General features: G+C 33.2%; 3 protein-coding genes across 11 annotated transcripts; 2 read left to right on the forward strand and 1 right to left on the reverse strand.

Moving 5' to 3' along the window:
* Positions 1-630: 630 nt before the first annotated feature.
* On the forward strand, positions 631-5416 carry LOC108211323 (protein COFACTOR ASSEMBLY OF COMPLEX C SUBUNIT B CCB2, chloroplastic). 3 transcript variants are annotated; one of them, XM_017382888.2, is made up of 8 exons: positions 631-983; positions 1073-1191; positions 1292-1363; positions 1878-2021; positions 2178-2331; positions 3422-3589; positions 4186-4220; positions 4722-5416. In XM_017382888.2, the coding sequence occupies exons 1-7, from the start codon at positions 785-787 to the stop codon at positions 4191-4193; spliced, it is 864 nt and encodes a 287-aa protein (XP_017238377.1). In that variant the 5' UTR covers positions 631-784; the 3' UTR covers positions 4194-4220; positions 4722-5416. The 3 variants fall into 3 exon arrangements, with proteins under 3 accessions (XP_017238377.1, XP_063946988.1, XP_017238378.1); XM_064090918.1 differs by lacking the exon at positions 4722-5416 and adding an exon at positions 4308-4470; XM_017382889.2 differs by having other exon boundaries at positions 632-983; positions 4876-5416.
* Positions 5417-8627: 3211 nt separating this feature from the next.
* LOC108210438 (membrane steroid-binding protein 1) lies at positions 8628-10520 on the forward strand. The gene is made up of 2 exons (XM_017381720.2): positions 8628-9098; positions 9911-10520. Exons 1-2 carry the CDS (start codon positions 8788-8790, stop codon positions 10251-10253), a joined length of 654 nt encoding a protein of 217 aa, XP_017237209.1. The 5' UTR covers positions 8628-8787; the 3' UTR covers positions 10254-10520.
* Positions 10521-11922: 1402 nt separating this feature from the next.
* Positions 11923-15367, reverse strand: LOC108211580 (uncharacterized). Of its 7 annotated transcripts, XM_064088668.1 has the most exons (11): positions 14966-15364; positions 14519-14715; positions 14343-14432; positions 14108-14216; positions 13527-13580; positions 13359-13415; positions 13186-13251; positions 12920-13109; positions 12736-12814; positions 12200-12385; positions 11923-12117 (listed from the first exon to the last, which is right to left on the reverse strand). In XM_064088668.1, exons 8-11 carry the CDS (start codon positions 12979-12981, stop codon positions 12022-12024), a joined length of 423 nt encoding a protein of 140 aa, XP_063944738.1. In that variant the 5' UTR covers positions 12982-13109; positions 13186-13251; positions 13359-13415; positions 13527-13580; positions 14108-14216; positions 14343-14432; positions 14519-14715; positions 14966-15364; the 3' UTR covers positions 11923-12021. The 7 variants fall into 7 exon arrangements, 6 of the variants coding, with proteins under 6 accessions (XP_063944738.1, XP_063944743.1, XP_063944739.1 ...); XM_064088673.1 differs by having other exon boundaries at positions 12223-12385; positions 14519-15367; XM_064088669.1 differs by having other exon boundaries at positions 13211-13251; positions 14519-15366.
* Positions 15368-20664: the final 5297 nt, after the last annotated feature.

A 20664-nucleotide genomic window follows, 5' to 3' on the forward strand; every position in this document is an offset into this window, starting at 1 on the left:
TATCTCTTCAAAAAAATATTTTTATAATATATTTTCAGTTTGAATAAAGTTATGCATCTAAATTTCTATTTAGTACAGATATATTCGTTTAGTCAGAGTTAAAATTTGGGGTGGTAACAAATATGTATGTTATTAATTTTTATTCGTCATATTAATATTATATAATTTAATTATTAAATTACAATTAAAATTAATATTATATAATTTACTTATTAAATTAAAATTCACAAATAGAATATTATACTGATTTTATATATCTGATTAATAATTATTTTCTAATTTTCTATCGATTTATGAAGCACATCAGTAATAATTTTCAAGTATTTTTGATTTAAATCTCTGAGTTAGAAGTCAACTTAAATTTAAAAATAAATTAAAAACCAGTCTAAAATCAAAAATTGTTAAAATACATTTTCATAATTTATTTATTTATATTTATAAATTTAATTATTGTATTTTTAATAACTCATAAATTATTATAATATAAATAATTCAAACATAACACATCTACCAAATGGTCTTATGGTCATTTTAATCCAACCGTTTAGCTTATTAATCTGAAAAGGAATCAATCGACGAGAAACCGACTTAAAATAAAAAATTAAATTCGAACTCAATTCAATATTTCAATACTGTAACCTGCAAGCTATCTCTGTTGGATCCGATAGCAACCTCAAACTCGAATACAGAAACACTTGGGTGTTGGGTGGACTCATTTGGATCGATGCTGGCTTGAGTTTGCAACTACTCTATAAACTAGAGACGCTGCCGGGTTCGATCAAGAATGAGCATCTCCTCGGCCACTCACTTGTCAGTTCTCTCAAATCTCCCTCTCCACATTAGCAGCTCCCACAATACTTACACATCTTCCACTCATAAATATACACACTCATCCAAGTTGAGAAACTCAAGAATCTATTGCACCAATGACTCTCAAGACCAACAGCAACAATTAAATCTCTCTGTTCTTCGCTTCACACTAGGTACTTACTAATTCTTTCTCATTATACACATATTTAGGTATATAACTGTAACTTCACTGTGTGTGTGTCTGTGTTTTTATATATTGCAGGGATTCCTGGATTGGATGAATCAAACTTGCCCAAATGGATTGGATATGCTTTTGGTTCACTTCTAATGTTGAACCATTTTGTGGGTTCTGACTCAAATTACATCACGCCTTCCCAGCTTGTGAGTATATATACAACAAAACCTCTCTTTAAGATGATTCTGTTTGATTATATTTGTGTTATGATGATTGTTGTTGATAGGGGTTGTGTTTACTGTGTAGAGAACTGAAGCTTTGGGGATTTCATTGGCTGCTTTTTCGGTTTTTGTGCCTTTTCTTGGCAAATTTTTGAAGGTAATTCTTTTCTCCTACTTTGCTTATGCTGTGGATTATGTGTCTATATATAGGCGTGTGCTTCAGTATAAATAAAGGACGGAAATTCTTCATGTTACCACTGTGGTACTGAGTTTATATATTGGTGAACCTTTCGGAGAACTATCTTTTTCTTGGTTTAACTGCAGAACAGTCGAAGGTGTCAAGCTATATGACATTCCAGTTTATTCAAATATACATGTCCAATCAATTATTTAGGACTTTGATTGCAGTGACATTATGTGTTAGCATCAGAGACCGTAGGCCTTTACCCCGAAAATTAGAGTTCAAAATCTACCGTCTTCGTTAGAGCTTCTCATATGCATGTTGGTAGACTAGACAACTTCTGAGTTCTGTGCCAGTAATAATTATTATAAAAGAGTTCAGTGTGCAGGCATGATATTGTAAGTATGTTAAGATAATCATTCTGTGTCGATTGCTAATTAGACATTTAGGCAAGGTTAATACCTGCTAAGTACAGTAAAACATTATGCAGGGTGCTTCTCAAGTGGATGAAGCAATTCTTCCTGATGGTTCTGAGCAAGTCTTTTTAATGTCACGAGATATTTCAGATAGCATAAAGGAAGATTTGGCTTGGGGAACATATATTCTATTGCGCAATACAAACACTGTATCAGTGGTAAGTGCCAGGTTTCATAAAACTTGATTGGATCTAAGAAGATTATGATTGTTACTTATATTTGCTTAATTATTGATAATTCTATAACAAACTAGTATAGATTATATATATTTGTATTAATGGATACTCTTCAATAATTAATTTTTGATTTTCTAGCTTATCTCAGTTCAAGGTGCATTCTGTGTGCGTGGCTACTGGAATACACCTGAAAATATCCCGAAAAGTAATGCACTTGATTGGTTTGAGAAACAAATTGAACAATTTGGTCTCTCTAATTTGAAGGATACTCTTTATTTTCCGCAGAGCACAGGTATGCTGTAGTTTTTCCCTGTCTTGGACTGTGGCAACAATTTCTGACCATAATCACAGAACCTTTTGTATACCCTAATCATGACACATATTTACGGGTCGCGCTCAAGAGAGAACCAATTTTTAAAATAGAACCATAGAGCTACTGAGGTTCTGCTGCAGAACCCTAAATTTTAAATAGATTTTTAGGATCTAAATCTAAATACATGTTTTTTGCATCGTTGTGTGTGTACAAAAGTAATTTTAAAATATAATATATAAATACGACACTTTTTGCATGTGTAGTTCTGTTGCAGAATCCTTATTAATAGTCGAAGGTTCCAAGGGTTCTTAGACTAAGGGTTCTAAGAGGAACATGACCCTATTTACATAATGTAATCAAAAATTATATATAAAATCAACAGTAATGCAATTGCACTTTTTAAACAGAAAGGAAAAGGAGTCTGTGATTTGTTCTTGCCCAATGCTATAGAACAATTCAATTGTCCAAGCAATCAACCAAAAAGTATAATAGTTGCTTATAAAACATATTCTTAAGTTTTGTTCCATATGTGATTACTGTTAGTAATTTCTAATATCAAGACCTTTTCTTGCAAATTGCAATTCAATTGCAAGAATTTATATACTCCCTCATCTGTGCCTTTGCAAAGGAAATGATCCCTCAGACTTCTTATTAAGAAAAGAGGGATATCCACTAGACAAAAATGCTAGGGATTAATATCGAGACTTGTAAACGTATAATTTACGCTATGTTGCTGGCTCATTAATTCCGTAGTGCAAATAGAGTCAGGTGTGCATATCTTACAATCATGCGACCAAAATGGGCTAACTAAAGATAATATTAATGGTCTTGTTGATGTGTTAGATTTTTGTTTGAAGCCTCACCATTGGTGAGAAATATATAATTATTATTATTTTTTAATTCTACCTTACAACAGTCATAAAACGTCAAAGAATGGGTTTTTTCTAGTCAAAATGATGCTTGTATATCCTTAATTCTTAGATTTCTGTATCGTGATCATTTTATTTTATTATTTTTTGTGCCAACCATGATGAATTATATTGAATTTGTATAATTTCCCGTTCTTCAGACTCTGAACTGTGGAAGATTCTCCCAGCTGGGACTCGCTCTCTTCTGGTGCAACCTGTGCTCTTTGAGGAGCAGTCTAAGGGTTTTCTTCTGGTTGCTTCAAGCATCAGTTTTGCTTATAACGACAGAGACAGATTATGGATAGGAGCCATTGCTGATAAATATAAAGGTAGAGAATATATGTGAATAGATTTGCATTTATATTGATCTCCAAAATTGTTATTCAGTTATTTAGCAACCAAAAAAAAAAAAAAAATCTAATTTGGGTCATGTTTTATACCTGATGTAAGAAGTTTCACCAGAAAATTCAATGTGTTGACATTTAACTGTCCAAATATGTTTAAACACAGGACCAGGACTCCAGGAGAGTGCTTGAATAGTACTGCTAAATGTTTATAGATGAACGATAACAAAAAGAAGATACAACACCCTCAAAAGAAAATGTTCCACAAAGCCCATAGAACACTAGTGCAAGATCCACCTAATAGTATCTGAGGCTAGTATCTTAATTTCTCAAATAATGGGAGCCATTCTAAGCACTTTAGCTACACAAGTTACGGCTGATTATATATGGCCTCTCATCTAAATAATATTGTTGTATATTGGTATAAGTCGTTAAGATTAAGATTGAGATAGTTCGGGCGACTAGATAAATTTGATCTTTACAGGTATTGACGGAGTAATTGAAGATTTGTACTAGAAGATGCTTGTTTGAAATATATCTTGTTACTCACCGTAACCTTTTCTTAACCATTTCTTGCTCAGGTTACTGAAGATTCTTCGGTTGTCCTTGTTACGATGTAAGTGTTTATCAAATAAATTTCTCCATCTCACTCGATTTTTTTAAATCCTTGTTACGATGAGAGATATTGTAAATATTTTGATAGTAAGACTTGTGCTTTAAGATGGGAGTTGGGAAAATCAGTAACTGTTAGAAGGAGAATTGTAGAGGTGAAAGCTGTGAATATGATCAAGGACTTGGATCTTGGTAGTTCAAGAGTTATTTTTAAGTCTGAACATATATATTCAAAGAAACGTATAGTTATCATATATGAATTTTCATGTAAAGAATGAGAGATTGCAGTTGGTAAGCATGTTTCTTAAAGGTAATTACAAGAGGTACAAATTAAATAGAAAAATAGTAAACAAATTCCAAATTCTACTGTTTAATATTAGTTTAAATCACTAGATGTCGATTGTGGAACATCTACAGTGGCCTATAGAGTAAATTTTGGAGCTTATTTGTTTATTTATTTATTTATTTCTAATATCTGAAGTAACATGTGTTTAATTAACTGCAGATATTATGCTTTATACATAATATTGTGTATGGTGGATACTAGTAATTTTGTCTATTTGTGGAAATAAAAACGGAAGTAGCTGATCACATGAACACACTTCTTGATCAATTCTTAATCGGGATTGCAATAAATTCTGTCCAACTCATCTTGGCAGCGAGCTGTCTACGCCTTCTTGGAGACAGGAACAAGTCCGTTGTCTGGTTTTTGCAAACCTCGGATCTCTAGCCACTTATACTATAAAAGAAGCAGAAAAAAAGATCAGCAAATCGGCCAGTAAGTACACAAATGTGGAGTAAGGGTAACACATGAATATTGGTTTTGCAAGATATAAACCAGGCATCAGCCTTAAGCTTTCTAACAGTGCGCGTCATCAATGAATGAGCTAACAGCAGAGATCAAACTGCTTGAAGTTGCTAGGGAGGTTGCATCCTTGTCATTCAACTTCAATCAGTTTGACATTATTTGAAGCGGACCCTTGTTCTTAGAGAGATCAATGATTCTGTAGTTAAGTATATAACCGAACCGGAAGTTTCCAAGAAGCATCCATGTAGAGTGTTTGCTCCTACAACGGGTGTTGGTGAAAAGGATTCGCCAACAGAGTTGTGCTGATTATAATGATCTCCTGATTTTTTTTGATAAATGATGATAAATTTTTCTTGTGAACAGAATTAACATTACTACTTTAGATTTTTGAATATGTCTTCTATATCTTTTAAAAGTGGAGTATATATAAAAATTTCTAAAAGTCATAAATTATAATTTGTAATAACTTTTTTAAAATATCAAAATTTAAACCAAAAACTATATGAGTATAATTTTTCAAATTTAGATAATAATCATTGGGGTTACTAAACTTTCAGACAAAACCAGTTTAGATAATCAATTCTTTTTAGAATAATCATCTAAATTTTTAGATAATTATTTACTTTTATATCTGATAATTTATAAGTATCAAAAAATTTGAATACGTAACATAAAAACCATTTCTTATTTATAAATAAATTTTCACTCACAAAGATTAAATACTTTCATTAAAAACCAAACAATGCTTTAAGTTTGATCAGATTGCACCTCACCCACCCTGTATGTACTAGAAAAGTAAGTTACAGCTTCAACTTACAAAGAAAAAGTCAAATATTCTTGCTGAAAATCAATTAAAATAGTAAAACGGTTATATTATTACTCAAAACACCCAAATAAAAAAGAAAATAAAGATTCTCTAATAAAAAACGATGGGTATTGCTAAATACACTTCACTTTTACTTTGTGCTTCTTAGAAATTACAGAGATTCCAAATATAACCCTTAACTTATTAATTGTATTCAACCCTAATAAATACGTTTGTGACTCTCAGGTAATGATATCACGTATAACCCTTAACTTATTAATTGTATTCAACCCTAATAAATACGTTTGTGACTCTCAGGTAATGATATCACGCGTACGTGTATATTTGTAGCATTTGTTAGCACTCACACTTCAAACACTTTCTTACTTTTTGTAACTTTTAAGATGCTTAGATTTTAACTCGAAAACATATATTCTCTTCAGAGAAAAATTATAAAATATATATAGAGTAAGAAACTGTTAACTTTTTAAAATTTTATGTTATTCAGATTTTAGTCCATCCCAATTATCAGGCTCTGACAGTATAGTTTTAAAATTTTAAATTGTTTTGATTAAATGAGAATGAACAAAGTAAAAAATAAAATAAACATGTCTATAAAAATTTAAAGAGATGGATGGAATTATATATAAAGTCAAATATTTTAGTGATAAAATTACATATAAAGTCAAATAAAATTATATGAATAAATATTAAATATATAAATTATCTTTCTAAATTTTAATACATATTAAAGATTCTAGACCATCTAAAGGTTATATTATAAAAAATATCAAGTATTTTTTATTTTAACTAAAATATCATATCAAACGCTAGTATTATTTTTTTAATATTAAAAATTAAGTATTTTCTATTTGACTAAAATATTTATATCGAACACTAGTGTTAACTTTTTAATATTTTATGTATTGAGATTTTAGCCAATTACAGCCATAATGACTTTTTGCCACTGGACTCGTAGTGAAGTTTCAAAATTTTAACTTGTTTTGATTAAATGAGAATGAACAAAGTAAAAAAAACTTCCACATCGACAAAAATCAAAAAAGTGAATAAAATTATATTGGGATCTTTTTAAAAATACCCATCTGTAAAATTAGTTTTTTAAAAATACTACCATCTTTTTCATTGTTTTTAAAAATACCTTTTCATAAAATTTTTTTTCAAAAATACGATTTGCAACTTTTGCAACCTCATTTGCAACCTTGGGCGGCGCAGCCGTAAAAGTTGCAAATGAGGTTGCAAAAGTTGCAAATAAAAATGGAAAGTTGCAACTGCAATTGCAACTAGTTCAACTGAAAACTGTAAGTTGCAAATGAGGTTGCAAAAGTTGCAAATGAGGTTGCAAATGAAGTTGCAACTGCAGTTGCAACTTTTGCAACTGCAGTTGCAACTTCATTTGCAACCTCAGTTGCAACTAAATGCAATTGAAAACTATATATAGTTGCAAATGAGGTTGCAAAAGTTGCAAATGAGGTTGCAACTGCAGTTGCAACTTTTGCAACCTCAGTTGCAACTAAATGCAACTGAAAACTGTAAGTAACAACAGATGTTTGGTGTGCCCCTGGCGGGGCCATTAGATTACAATAGAATCAACTGAATGCAACCATATGCAACTGAATACAACCATATGCAACCATATATGCAATTACAAATCCTGATTTCGAGTTCCAGTTTTCAAATGTCATTTTCGACCTCATTTTCGACCTCATTTTCGACCTTATTTCCAGTTCCAACTGGAAATCAGGTTGCAACACGGCTGGCGCCGCCTGTAGTTGCAAATGAGGTTCCAAAAGTTGCAAACTGTATTTTTGAAAAATAAATTTTATGAAAAGGTATTTTTAAAAATAATTCTGGAAGGTAGTATTTTTGAAAACAATAAAAGAAAAGTTAGGTAGTTTTGTAGATTTCCCAATTATATTTAAAATCACATATTTTAGTAATAAAATTATATATATAGTCAAATAAAATTATATGAATAAATATTATATATATATATATTTAAATTATCTTTCTAAATTCTTAATACATATTAAAGGTTCTAGGCCAGTTTAAAGTTATAATATAAAAATATTAAATATCATCTAATATAACCTCAAAATTTTAAGTTATTTAAATTAAAGTTGAGAATGAATAAGTAATGTTTAAACAAAAAATAATAAAAAAATAAATCAACATATATTGATAAAATATTAGTAGACACTTACATAATATATTGATCGAAATAAATAAATAAATATATTACTTAGTTGGCGCATGAATGTGTTTATTGCATTCATCTATCCTGTTCACTCGCACAAAAAACTAGGGCTAAATTTAATTCCGTATACCAGCTGCACAAAACCTTAGGAAGGACATATTTGTAATCTCTGTGAACTGCACAAAGTAAAAGTGAAGTGTATTCAGCAATTATGAAAACGATTTGTATGGTAATTTAAAATTAATTAATACTCCTTCCGTCCCTATTTATCTGTCACTTTGGAAGTAAAAATTTATCCCTATTTATCTGTCTATTTATACTTTCAAAACTAATTTAATGATAGTTTTTCAAATATATCTCCATAATTTCAATTTTCAAGGCTTGACTTATTTAAAACTTGGTTGAATTCATGTTTTCCAGACATAAAGTAGAGGTATTCCACCATTTTCAAGATATTAATTAGAGGTATTTAATGAAAAAGTTCATACAATCAATTAATCCTTAGTATGTATTTTTTTTTCCAAAATGGACACATAAAAAAGGATGTAGGGAGTATATAATATTCTCAAAAATTTAGGTAGGTGCATTTTTAATGAGGGAGTCAAAGCCGGACGAAGAGAGAAGACAAGACGCCTAAATTATAGAGCAACAACAAGGCGAGTAGGTAGCGGATAAGCAGCAGCTCTTCAATTGTGTATCTATAATCTATACTTACACACTTTGAAACCCTAGCTAATTGATCAATGGCGATTGAGTTATGGGAGACGCTCAAAGAGTCTATTACGGTTTACACCGGTCTATCTCCGGCGACTTTTTTCACGGTTGTGGCTATAGGACTTGCCTTGTACTACGTCGTTTCGGAGCTGTTTGGACCGTCTCCTCAGGCTCAGTATAAGAGAAATAGAGATGCTGATGAAGATGCGCAGCCTCTTCCCCCGCCGGTTCAGCTCGGCGAGATTACCGAGGAGGAGTTGAAAACTTATGATGGGACTGATCCTAAAAAGCCTCTGCTTATGGCTATTAAAGGTCAGATCTATGATGTCTCTCAGAGCAGGTATACATCTTTCTCCCTCCCCTCCCCCTTCTCTCTCTCTCTCTCTCTCTCTCTCTCTCTCTCTCTCTCTCTCTCTCTCTCTCCCTCTCCCTCTCCCTCTCCCTCTCCCTCTCCCTCTCTCTCTCCCTCTCCCTCTCCCTCTCTCTCTCTCTCCCCCCCCCCTCCCTCCCCCACCCCTCGTGTGTGTGAATTTGATTGTTATTATATGAATCATGTTAGTATGATTGATTTGAGGTGTCTTGATATGTTGATTTAATTTAATTTCAGATTTTTGAGCTTGATTTGTGAAATTGTGTGTTGGTTTATAATGAATTAGTTCGATTATGTCAATTTTGATTGGCTTGTAGAATGTTGTTGGTGGATTTGTAAAGGTGTTTTTTTTGGGAAGTAGATATGTGTTTTGAGAGGAATTGGTTGATAAGTTTATATGTGATATGTATTGTGAATGTCTGAATGAGCTTGCTTGTGTATCTAAAATAGAACCTTGACATTTGTCTTGACTAATAGCCTTAAATGGAATAGTAGTGTTCGACAATGAGCTAACAAAATTGTTGTTTACGAAAATATATATTTGTCAAGAAGATTGCTATATCACAACTATCTCCTTCCCCCAGGTTTCCCCTTAAAAGAAAAAAACACAAGATATTGACTTATAGAGCATGTAGATCATACATTTTGTGATGATATCAAAAAACAACACACCTTAACAAGCTATTGCTGATAAATTCGTATTTGTTTACATTTGATGCGATACAATATACATATCTCATACGTCTTATTAATTGGTATACTGAACCTATATGAGCATTTAGGATGTTTTATGGACCTGGCGGGCCATATGCACTATTTGCCGGAAAGGATGCAAGCAGAGCTCTTGCGAAGATGTCATTTGAGGACAAAGATCTGACTTCAGATCTTACTGGTCTTGGTGTATTTGAGCTTGAGGCCTTGCAAGATTGGGAATATAAGTTCATGAGCAAGTATGTTAAAGTTGGAACCATCAAGCAGACAGTGCCGGTGACAGATGGGTCAACTGCAAGTGGAACAACTGAAGCTACCGAAGCTATTGGAGGTGATGCTAAGCCTGTAGAAGATGCTCCATCAGAGTCTGTGGCCACAGAACCAAAGGAAATCCCAGCAGTAGGTGAAACCTGATAAAGTGTTATTTCATGGATGTCGTAGAAGTGTTGCAGAGATGTTCTGGTGGAGAAACTAATGATGAAGATATATATATGGAAGTGTGAATGATGTTTTGGTGTTTGTGTTTCTTATATATACATAACGTCATTGCATATTCCAAGTTTAGGGGATCAGATTAAACTTCGATACTAAGCTGTAATAAATAATGAATTCTGCGTGTCAAACTACCAGGTTGTTGAATTAATGCCGTTGTTATCTGAATAAACAGGAATCCAATCTGCAGCGTGGGCACCTCTTCTAAACTCACTTTTTGGCATCAGCTCAAGATTTTCACCTTTCATCTGGTTTTGTGATGAAACTAATTCTAATTTATTGCTTTTGGTGAATTGACGTGTTCTTACTTTTCAGCAAAAAAAAGTGCGACAAGCTAACAATACTTTGTTGTCACTTATGTAAACATTTGTAGATGGGATAAAGGGCAGCTAAAATTCGGATATTCATGGTGGTGACGAATTAATATTATCAGTCTCTATACAAGTATCTATACATAATGACAGACTATATCTAACTAGGATTTTTTGAGGATTTTTTGCCCGCTACGCATGGTTATAGAGATGAGTTTTTAATTAAAATTAATTATGCAAAGATTTTGAGAAAGAAATGCAATAAAAAAATAATTTATTGAAACAATTTTCTGATTTTGTGGATGAAAAATGTATTATGCTCATAATAAAAGTGAACATTAATTTGAGTTCATATGATTTCAAATGTTAGCTTGTGGGCAATTACAAAAAATTAAAATTAATTGTTTTTTGTTACTAATAATTTGCTTGTAATAAAGAGTATTTACACCCATTTTTATATTAAAAAGCTGAACAGAGAGCTTCTTCTATGAAACGACTAAACCTTCACCGTAAAAGATCTCCTCCGCCAATAGCTTCAAATTTAAAGACGGTGAGAAAGTTTGCAACGACTTCAAGCTTGAAGGCGATGAGACTCTGCTGTTCGAGTTTTCTTTGGATTTTCACTCTGTAGCCAGCAATCTCAAAACACAAACATATAATTAAAGCACAGCCAGAAACAGATGTCATCCAACAAAAGTGGTTTCAAAGAATATTAAATAGTATTAGAAGTAGTTTCAAATAATATTAAATTTGCTCATCCACTAATATTAAATAATATTTTATGTGAAAATTGTGCACATATTAAATATGTTAATTTTTGAATCAAGACGTGAATAGAAAAACAGTAATTTATAATACTTTACGGCACATACTAAAAGTTAGAATTTTGAATTTTGTATCAAAATAAATGATATTACATTCATGACATGGATATGAAAAAGAATTTAATTAGTCATTTCGACATTTAGAGTAATTTTCAATTAAATTATCTTATAAAAATTCACACAAATTTTTACATTTTTTAATTATAAATATTAACTTGAAAACTATCAACTCGTTTTTTAAGTTCAGGTCATATGATATACAAAAGCACAATCCAAATTCAAAAAAAATTGAACAGAAACCTTTTGCATCTTTAAATCATCAGTTTCTCATCCAAAACTTACTGTTGCAAACTTAATTTACTGGCACACTCCATCTCATACGGCCGGCATCAAAATGATTCACCACACTATTAATAAAATATCTATTCTCATTTTTGCCCAACTACAAATAATATATATCTGTTTTAAAAACAACAATATACCACCAAATATCACACATATAAGTTCACAATAAAAGGGATCATCTATTAAAATTATATCCTGAAAAACTGGACTTCATGATGGCATATTTACTGGTTCGGGATCAACTGAGCTCTTTACATTTCGCAGCTCAAACTTCTTCTTGAATACTTTTTCTTTGAGTGATTCAACCTGGTGAATACAAAAGATTAAACTTCTTACTCAAACCAACAACTGAACTTGAGTGTGAAACTATTTATCATTTTACACAAACCTGGGGAGAGTAAAGTTGCAGACCTGAAAATTTTACCAAATAGCATGTTTCAACCTCTGGGAGCTTCCAAGAAGAAGCAGAAGGTTTGATAAGTGACATCATGTCCAAAGGATAAGTGGCAGACATTGCAATTATTCCAGCACAAGCTCCAGCTCCAAGGCGCAATAAAGGAGTCAGCTGAGCATCCTATGCCAAAATAACAATATAAATAATTAAGATTTTCATTTTCTTCATCAAAAATCATTGGAATTGAAGAACTAAAACAGCTACAACTCTTGAACTACAGCAAAGGGATAACATATTAGCATATTGTGATTAAATAGAAAATCTGACGTGAAAATATATCAGCTATCCACAAGGACACAGTCGTTTGTTTATAGGAGTAATCTCATAAATGCCTTGAGAGACAATGATGCTTTTGCCTTATGGTCATCAGGCATACAACCGAGCATAGAAAATATTTCAAATACACTTAATTTTAGTTTATATGTGGAAACTACTGAATTGCAATAGTAGAGTAAAAAAAAAAAACATACCATTGCCAGTTTGCTGCTGATAGCCTGATACAACAGGATACCAAAGAATGTAGATAATTGAATACTTATTGTGCAAATGCTGAAATAGGGTCCCATTAGGCGCAAACTCAAATACCAAAGAAAGCAATAGCTGAAACCTATTGTTCAGCATGTATATTTTCTGATGCTTATGTAAGCAACTAACCTGCTTCCCATACACAAATTCAGACATGCTGGTGAATATCCTGTTGCTCTGGTCACTGTCATCGTCCCCTGCAGATTCAATACATTAGAAAATTATACCAATTACATTCATGGCCTTTTTAGGCTGCCCTGTAGTCGCGCAAATCTCATCATCGGAGTATTCTAATTCAAGATCTGGAGTCATAGGATGTCTGCAAAAATAAAAATTGGCTCGAGCCTCAGTTTCTTGTTACACACACATTACCTCTTTTGATCTATAATGAATACCTGAATCATATGCCACACACATTACCATGCCTTTTTAAAAATACAGGGGCCATGATTTCCATGAACCTGCAATCAGAAGAGGTCAGTGAGAAAAAAACTCCATATTCCCTGAGCATTTACCATGCGAAACAACCGCATTATATAGTAAAATCTGAAAAAATAGAAATCCATACGCTGTGCAGGGTGGTAAATGAGGATCTTTACACCATCCCGGTCTCTCCTTTGTTTCCCTATAAAATGTAAAACAAAACAAAAGAAAAATAAATTTCAATCAATTTTTATTATAATCATCTCTATGAGGTGAATGGTGTAAGCTCATTTAGAAGTGCAATCATCCTTACTTGCAAGCATCACAATCTTCCCGTCTCTTTGTTATTCTGCTTTCGACACTTTGACTGCAGATAACATTAAAAATTCTACAGTAAAAAAAGAATGATCACGTTTGTAACTTGTGTATATGTTCTCAGAAGTTTGGGTGCGTTCAAGACTTTAAGATAAATAATCCAACATCCCCAGTAAAATACCATTTGATTTAAAGGATCAATTACTGGTCAATCATTTGAGTTCTGAAACATGATCACAACATAACACACTTGTATATGTATAAGTCAAAAGAAGTATACACTTCAGATCAATAAAAAATCTTTGAGAAGTATAGTAAAACTCTTAAAATCAATAAAAATTCTTTCAGAACTATAATCAGACACTTGATATGCAATTTTCAGGTATTTATTATCAACTAAATTTACTCTTTCATAACAACTACCATATTCATATACAATCGCAATAATAATTATTTGAATCATATCATCACCATCATCACATATGTACTTGCATATCAGCTTCCAAAAAGTACAATAAAATTGAAAAGAATTTTAGCCAAACATTTTATTCATACAAAGACAATTATACAGTGATTTACCTTTAATGTCTCTGAAATTATCACATCTTTTGAAACCCGATCCTCATCACGCGCTTCATTGTCGATGAATTTGAACACGTATCACATCCTTTGAAACCCAATCTTCATCCTTTGAGTACCCAACAATAAATGTGAGAAATTAATTACTACACACCCAACAATATTTCAGTGGCTGAGGTTAAATAATCTATTTATAAATGAGATAAAATCAGAGGACAGAAGTTGGCTATAGTACCACGCTCGTCTTCCTCGTGTATCAAATCTTCAAAAGTATATGGAAGCCTGGGTTTTCTGTTCCCCTTCATCATGGATAAATCGTGTCTAACTGCATACGGAATGCAATTTGTATGAAGTCAAAAGACCCAACTCAATCAACCAAGAAGATAATAACAAAAACGTCAAGCAACTTACAGACATTGTGGCTGTTTGGTGGTTGAATACCTAAATCACCATAGTCTTTTCGAAGCTCCATTGTTTGATCCATCGCTTACAAAATTTTGTGAGAGGCGTCGATTTGAATTTTGAACCAAATTGTTTCATCACCGATTTGAAAAGATATTAGGTTTAGTACTGTAGGTGTAAGAGTTGCTTAATCCGGCGACACGTTTCTGAAATGAATGGTGGATCAGTTCAGTGTTGGTAAAGTAGCCCAATACACAATCTTTCACATATTTTTATTCTGTATTTCAACACATGTGTGAGGCTTGGAGCAGCAAACCGTATGTGAGGAGTTGCATTCTCTTGTAAATACGTGGTTTTTTTGGAGGCCTTTTAGTAATCAGGTAGTGTATTAGCCTTCAGGCTTTATAATATAAATAGATGCATTCTACTACCTGAGATGGAGAATGTTTTATGAACCTGGTATGCCACATGCATTGTTTGCCAGAAAGGACGTGAATAGAGCTCTTGCGAAGATGATATTTATCAAGGATGAAGATCTGACTCGGGCATTACTGGTCCTGGTGTAATTGAGCTCAGTCTTGCAAGAATGAGAAAATAATTTCAAGAGCAAATATGTGACCAGAGGAGTGAAAACCCATTGGAACTGCCAAAGCTACTGGAGTTATGAGAGGTGATGCAAAAGATGCTCCATCAGAGTCTGTGGCCACAAAAACAAACAAAATCACAACCGTAGGTGACTAGGTGAAGCTATACCGATACATATGGAACAAGAAGAATGTCCAAGTCAAGGCCATGTTTCACACTATAAAGAGGTTGCAGCGTTTAGTGGAAATGAATGAAATGAGTAGGAAAAATAATTGGATGAAAAACGTTAACAATAATAAAGGTGGATGAAAAAATGTCTGGATGAGTGGATGGGGGTATTTTTAAAAAATACGAGTAGGAAAATAAATATTTTTAAAAAAATTAAGAAAAATATTTTCTAGATTTTCTTTTTTTACTTTTATAACATTTATTTGATTTCACAAAAAATTTAAGCAAAAAACTTGTTAGAAAATTAAAAGAAACTTAAATTGTGGTATCTTGTAATCAGCGAAATGAAGCTACTAATTTATAATGCACAATGTTTTTATACATCTCAATATATGTTATTCTGTTACCACTTCACATATCAAAATAATTGACCTTCTTTTAATACAATTACCTTAAATACAATCTCGAAAACCTGTTTAATAGTTTTTCCTATCTTTTAATTTGTTTAAGGGAAAATCAATTTTTTTACCACTAAACTCTTGGGTCTATTAGAAAATAACCACTAAACCCTTGAATATTTAATAATAACCATGGACGTTAATAGTGTATTAGATTGTAATCATTCTGTTTATATTTTTTAACAGACGTTAGTTTTCAAGCTGAGGTGTCATGTGAACTACATCTGTATGTGACCTGGCATCTTACATGTCAATTAAATTTTATTGTCAAAATATGTCTAATTAAAATTGAAAACTAAACTATATCAAAGGACATATAACCCACTGACCCAGGGTTTTTGGATAAAACAGAGCGGGTTGTAGACTTATACATCCTCGACGTCTTTCCACGGCAATCAACACTATCAGAAGGTATGCAAGCTATTCAAGTTCATTCTTTTACATATATATTGTTCTTATCAGTCGATTAAAGGGTTATATAATATATTTATAATCTTAGGCAGATTGTATGGATTCTACGATAAAAATTGAGTTTAGTCATGGCGGAGAGTTCAAAACAAAGGATGGAATCTACTACTATCATGGAGGTAAGACAGAAACAGTGTATAATGTTGCGATCAGTGGTTTGTCTATTGAAAGAATTCGAAACTATCTTATACAAGATGTGGGTTACAGTAAAAATATAAAAGTATATTTTAGGAAACCTGGGATGACTACAATAGATTGGTACAAGATTTTGTGGAATGATGATGGTCTTAAGGAAATGAGTGAATATGCAAGAGAGTTTGGCTATATTGAAATTTTTGCTGATCATAGTTCCGAAAAACAGAGTAGTGCTGAAGTTGTGAGAGATATTGGAGTCGGAAATGATGGTGGTGAATCTGATGATGATTATGAGGACGAAAGTGACGGGGAAAGCGATGAAATACTATCTGATGTGCCACTGTCGGAAGATGATGAAGATACAGAATTATATGATGGTAGGTTGTTATCAAAGATGATTATGGAAGGGCAAATTAATCCATTACGGAACAACAACCTGATTGATATGAACATAGAAGGTGAAAGGTATGAGCCTGAAAATGAAGTCCAATATGAGGAAGATGTGGTCCAAACCAAGAAAAAGGTTGCTAGTGATAATCATGTTGGTGATAAACCGACATTTGGAGATCAAATGCAAAATGTAGGAGGAACTCTGTACGAGGAAAATAATAAATTAGGTTGTGAAAAGATTGCTAATGTGTGCGAAAATAGTGATGATGAGGACTCTTTTGGCAATCCAGAGCTTCCATCGACGGATTCTAGTGAAAGTGATGATTTGGCCAGCATCAAAGATAAATCAGAGAAAAAATATCCAACATTTAGTCCATGTACATCCATGGAACTTATAGAGTTTCAGCCAGGCATGATTTTTACTTCGAGGGAACAATTGAGGGAAGCTATAAGAGACTACGGAGTTGCTCAACAGAGGAAAGTTTGGATTAAAAGAAATGATAATCTCAGGGTGCAAGCAAAATGTAGAGAAGGTTGCAATTGGAATCTTTGGGCTAGTAGAGTAACAGGTGATGTTTCATATCAAATTAAGACTTATGAGAAAAAGCACAGTTGCATAATTGTGAGCAAACAAAGGATGGTCAAGGCTAATTGGCTGGCAAAACAATTTGGTAGCACTATTAGGAGTAATCCTAGATGGAAACTGAAAGACTTTCGAGAGGCAATACAAGCAAAATATAAGATCATTTGTACTTCAAACCAGTGTTGGTGGGCCAAAAAAATTGCCATGGCAGAACTTGAATCTGTTTTAGAGGAACATTATAGTAAATTGTGGGACTATGGAGCAGAAATATTGAAGACTAATCCAGGAAGTTCAGTTTATATTAAAGGAGAGACTAGTGACACATGTGAACAGCTAGTTTTCCGAAGGATGTACATTTGTTTTGATGCTCTAAAGAAAGGTTTTGCGGCTGGATGTAGAAAGGTAATAGGATTAGATGGATGTTTCTTGAAGGGTTATGTTAAAGGAGAGCTACTATCTGCAATTGGAAGGGACGGAAATAATCAGATGTTCCCTATAGCGTGGGCAGTGGTAGAAGTGGAGTGCACAGATTCATGGCAGTGGTTTATCAGGCTACTAAAAGATGACCTCAATCTTGATGATGGATACAGTTACACTTTGATAACGGATCAACAAAAGGTAATTATCTATTAACTTTTGAAATTACTACACATTTTATCATAATCAGCGTTTAAATATACTTTAACTTACACATTTCTTATTATTGTAGGGATTAAAAAATGCTATTGATGAACTTCTACCAAAGGCTGAACATAGGTGTTGTGCACGGCATATTTACGCAAATTGGAAAAAAAATCATCCTGGTCATGCTTTAAAGTGTGCATTTTGGAAAGCTACATGGGCATCAACTATTGCGGACTTCAACGCAGCTATGGATGAGATCAGGTCTATCTCTCCCTTTGCTTATAGTGACTTGCTCAAAACAAATCCTAAATACTGGAGTAGAGCATACTTTGCAACATTAACACAATGTGAGGTAGTGGATAATAATTTGTCAGAATGTTTTAACTCATGGATTTTAGAAGCAAGGTATAAGCCAATTATAAGCATGCTTGATCACATTAGATTGCAATGCATGGAAAGGATTCACACAAAAAGAGATTATATGGCCAATATTAACAGTGATCTCTGTCCTAGAATAATTAAAAGACTAAATTTTAGTATTGAAAAGTCGAAAATGTGCACTTCAATTTGGGATGGAAAGGATAAGTGTGAAGTGAAGGATAGGGAAGGAAATCAGTTTGAGGTGGACATGAGAAAAAGAATTTGTAGTTGTAGAAAATGGGATCTCACTGGAATTCCGTGTTCTCATGGATGTCAAGCTATTTTATCTATAAATGACGAGCCTGAACGATATGTTGCTGATTTTTTTAAGAGGACAACTTACATGAAATCTTATTTAAATTTGATGTCTCCGATGAGAGGAAGTAAGGACTGGCCTGTGTCAAATCAAACTAAATTGCTACCTCCTAAGGCCAGAAGAATGCCAGGAAGACCGAAAAAACATAGGAGGAGAGAGGCGGATGAGGAAGGTTCTGGTACGAAACTGTCTAAAAAGGGTATTGTCATGAAGTGTAGTAGGTGCCTGATAATCGGTCACAACAAAAGTACATGTAAAACCCCTGCTCCCGAAGTTGAAGAAAATCGAAAGAAGGCAGAAGAAGCAAAAAGAGTTCAAAGTGAAGCTGCAAAAGCACATGCTTTAAGAAATAAGCAAAATATCAGAAAGAAAACACAGCATGTTCGGAATCAAACACCAAGTGTGAGTAACTTTAATTTCTTAAATAATTAATTTTAGTTATACAATAATGTACATTGGTATGTACTCTAATCATAAACTCTTAACAGGAAACAAATGGGAGGGAAGCAACAGAGCCAGTGCAGAAGAAAAGAAGAGGAAGGCCGCCAAAAAATAACAATGTTCAAGCGACAAAGAGGCCTGCTGGTATTGGTGTTTTAGCTGCAGATGATGGAAATATATATATATCTTCAACAACATCAGTTGTTAAGTTGCCAACGGCACAGTAAAAGTGGCATTTGATGAAAATCGTACCAAGACCTTATTTTGTGATATTGAATGATTTGGCAGCTAGATTATAGACTAGTTTGGTTGTAGCGCTCATGTCGGATCATATTTTTAATTTGTTGAAAATTATTTTCAGATGATGTTAATTATCTTTATAATATAATGTTTGTTTAATGGCTATATCTTTTTAATCTCGGTCTGCTATGTTTAATGAAGTCTGGCTGATTCCAGCCGGTGCTTTTGTTTTGATGGCTGCTGCGTTCTTATAGAAATTGGCTGTTGCTTTGTTTTTGGCTGGCAAAAAACTATTTTTTGTGCAAATCAGCGATGCTGGTTTATGCAGATCTAGTGGTGGCTTTTTATTAAACCTTGTTGGTTTTTTCTTCAGGCTTGGGAGTATATTAAAATAGTGGGGATGTTCTTTTTATCCCCGACAAGTTTCTGTGTGTGGGAGTTTAATGAGGAATGCCATAGTAATTCTCAGATCTTCGAGTGTTGGTGGGTCTATTATATTATTCGCAAGTATTCCAGGAATTTTCGGTGTTGCATGTTTCTATTAACTCACTACTGGTATACAGTGTGTTTGGTGCATTCATTAGGAGATTTTTGAAGTCTATTCTGCGGGCATGCGGGCATGAATAGTACATTCTGGGTGCTGTGATGAGTTGTGCTGGGTCAGATGGTTAGAGTGTTGTTTTATATGAGTGTCATCTTTACAATATCGGGAAAATCAATTTTTTTACCACTAAACTCTTGGGTCTATTAGAAAGTAACCACTGAACAATTAAATATTTGATAATTAACACTAACGTTACTGATGTATTTGGTTTTTATCATTCTGTTTATTTTTAATAGCTGGCAGTGTATGACATGGCTATTAGTGCTGAATAGGCTGATGACCTGGTATAGTTTAAAAAAGAAATTTTAGAATATAACCACTAAACAAACATGATATTGTAAAGATGACACTCATATAAAACAACACTCTAACCATCTGACCCAGCACAACTCATCACAGCACCCAGAATGTACTATTCATGCCCGCATGCCCGCAGAATAGACTTCAAAAATCTCCTAATGAATGCACCAAACACACTGTATACCAGTAGTGAGTTAATAGAAACATGCAACACCGAAAATTCCTGGAATACTTGCGAATAATATAATAGACCCACCAACACTCGAAGATCTGAGAATTACTATGGCATTCCTCATTAAACTCCCACACACAGAAACTTGTCGGGGATAAAAAGAACATCCCCACTATTTTAATATACTCCCAAGCCTGAAGAAAAAACCAACAAGGTTTAATAAAAAGCCACCACTAGATCTGCATAAACCA

Source organism: Daucus carota, chromosome 3, assembly GCF_001625215.2.
Source record: "Daucus carota subsp. sativus chromosome 3, DH1 v3.0, whole genome shotgun sequence".
Lineage (NCBI taxonomy): Eukaryota > Viridiplantae > Streptophyta > Magnoliopsida > Apiales > Apiaceae > Daucus > Daucus carota.

Bases quoted from the DNA above. Each gene is read 5' to 3' on its own strand.
- LOC108211580 (XM_064088669.1), bottom strand. From the start codon at position 12,981: ATGACAGTGACCAGAGCAACAGGATATTCACCAGCATGTCTGAATTTG. The intron at 12,815-12,919 runs GTTAGTTGCTTA...ACCCTATTTCAG, and splicing joins AATTTGTGTATGGGAAGCAG to CATTTGCACAATAAGTATTC. The intron at 12,118-12,199 runs GTTTGTGTAAAA...TGTATTCACCAG, and splicing joins TGCAACTTTACTCTCCCCAG to GTTGAATCACTCAAAGAAAA.
- LOC108211323 (XM_017382888.2), top strand. From the start codon at position 785: ATGAGCATCTCCTCGGCCACTCACTTGTCAGTTCTCTCAAATCTCCCT. The intron at 2,022-2,177 runs GTAAGTGCCAGG...TTGATTTTCTAG, and splicing joins ATACAAACACTGTATCAGTG to CTTATCTCAGTTCAAGGTGC. The intron at 2,332-3,421 runs GTATGCTGTAGT...CCCGTTCTTCAG, and splicing joins TTATTTTCCGCAGAGCACAG to ACTCTGAACTGTGGAAGATT.
- LOC108210438 (XM_017381720.2), top strand. From the start codon at position 8,788: ATGGCGATTGAGTTATGGGAGACGCTCAAAGAGTCTATTACGGTTTAC. The intron at 9,099-9,910 runs GTATACATCTTT...ATGAGCATTTAG, and splicing joins TATGATGTCTCTCAGAGCAG to GATGTTTTATGGACCTGGCG.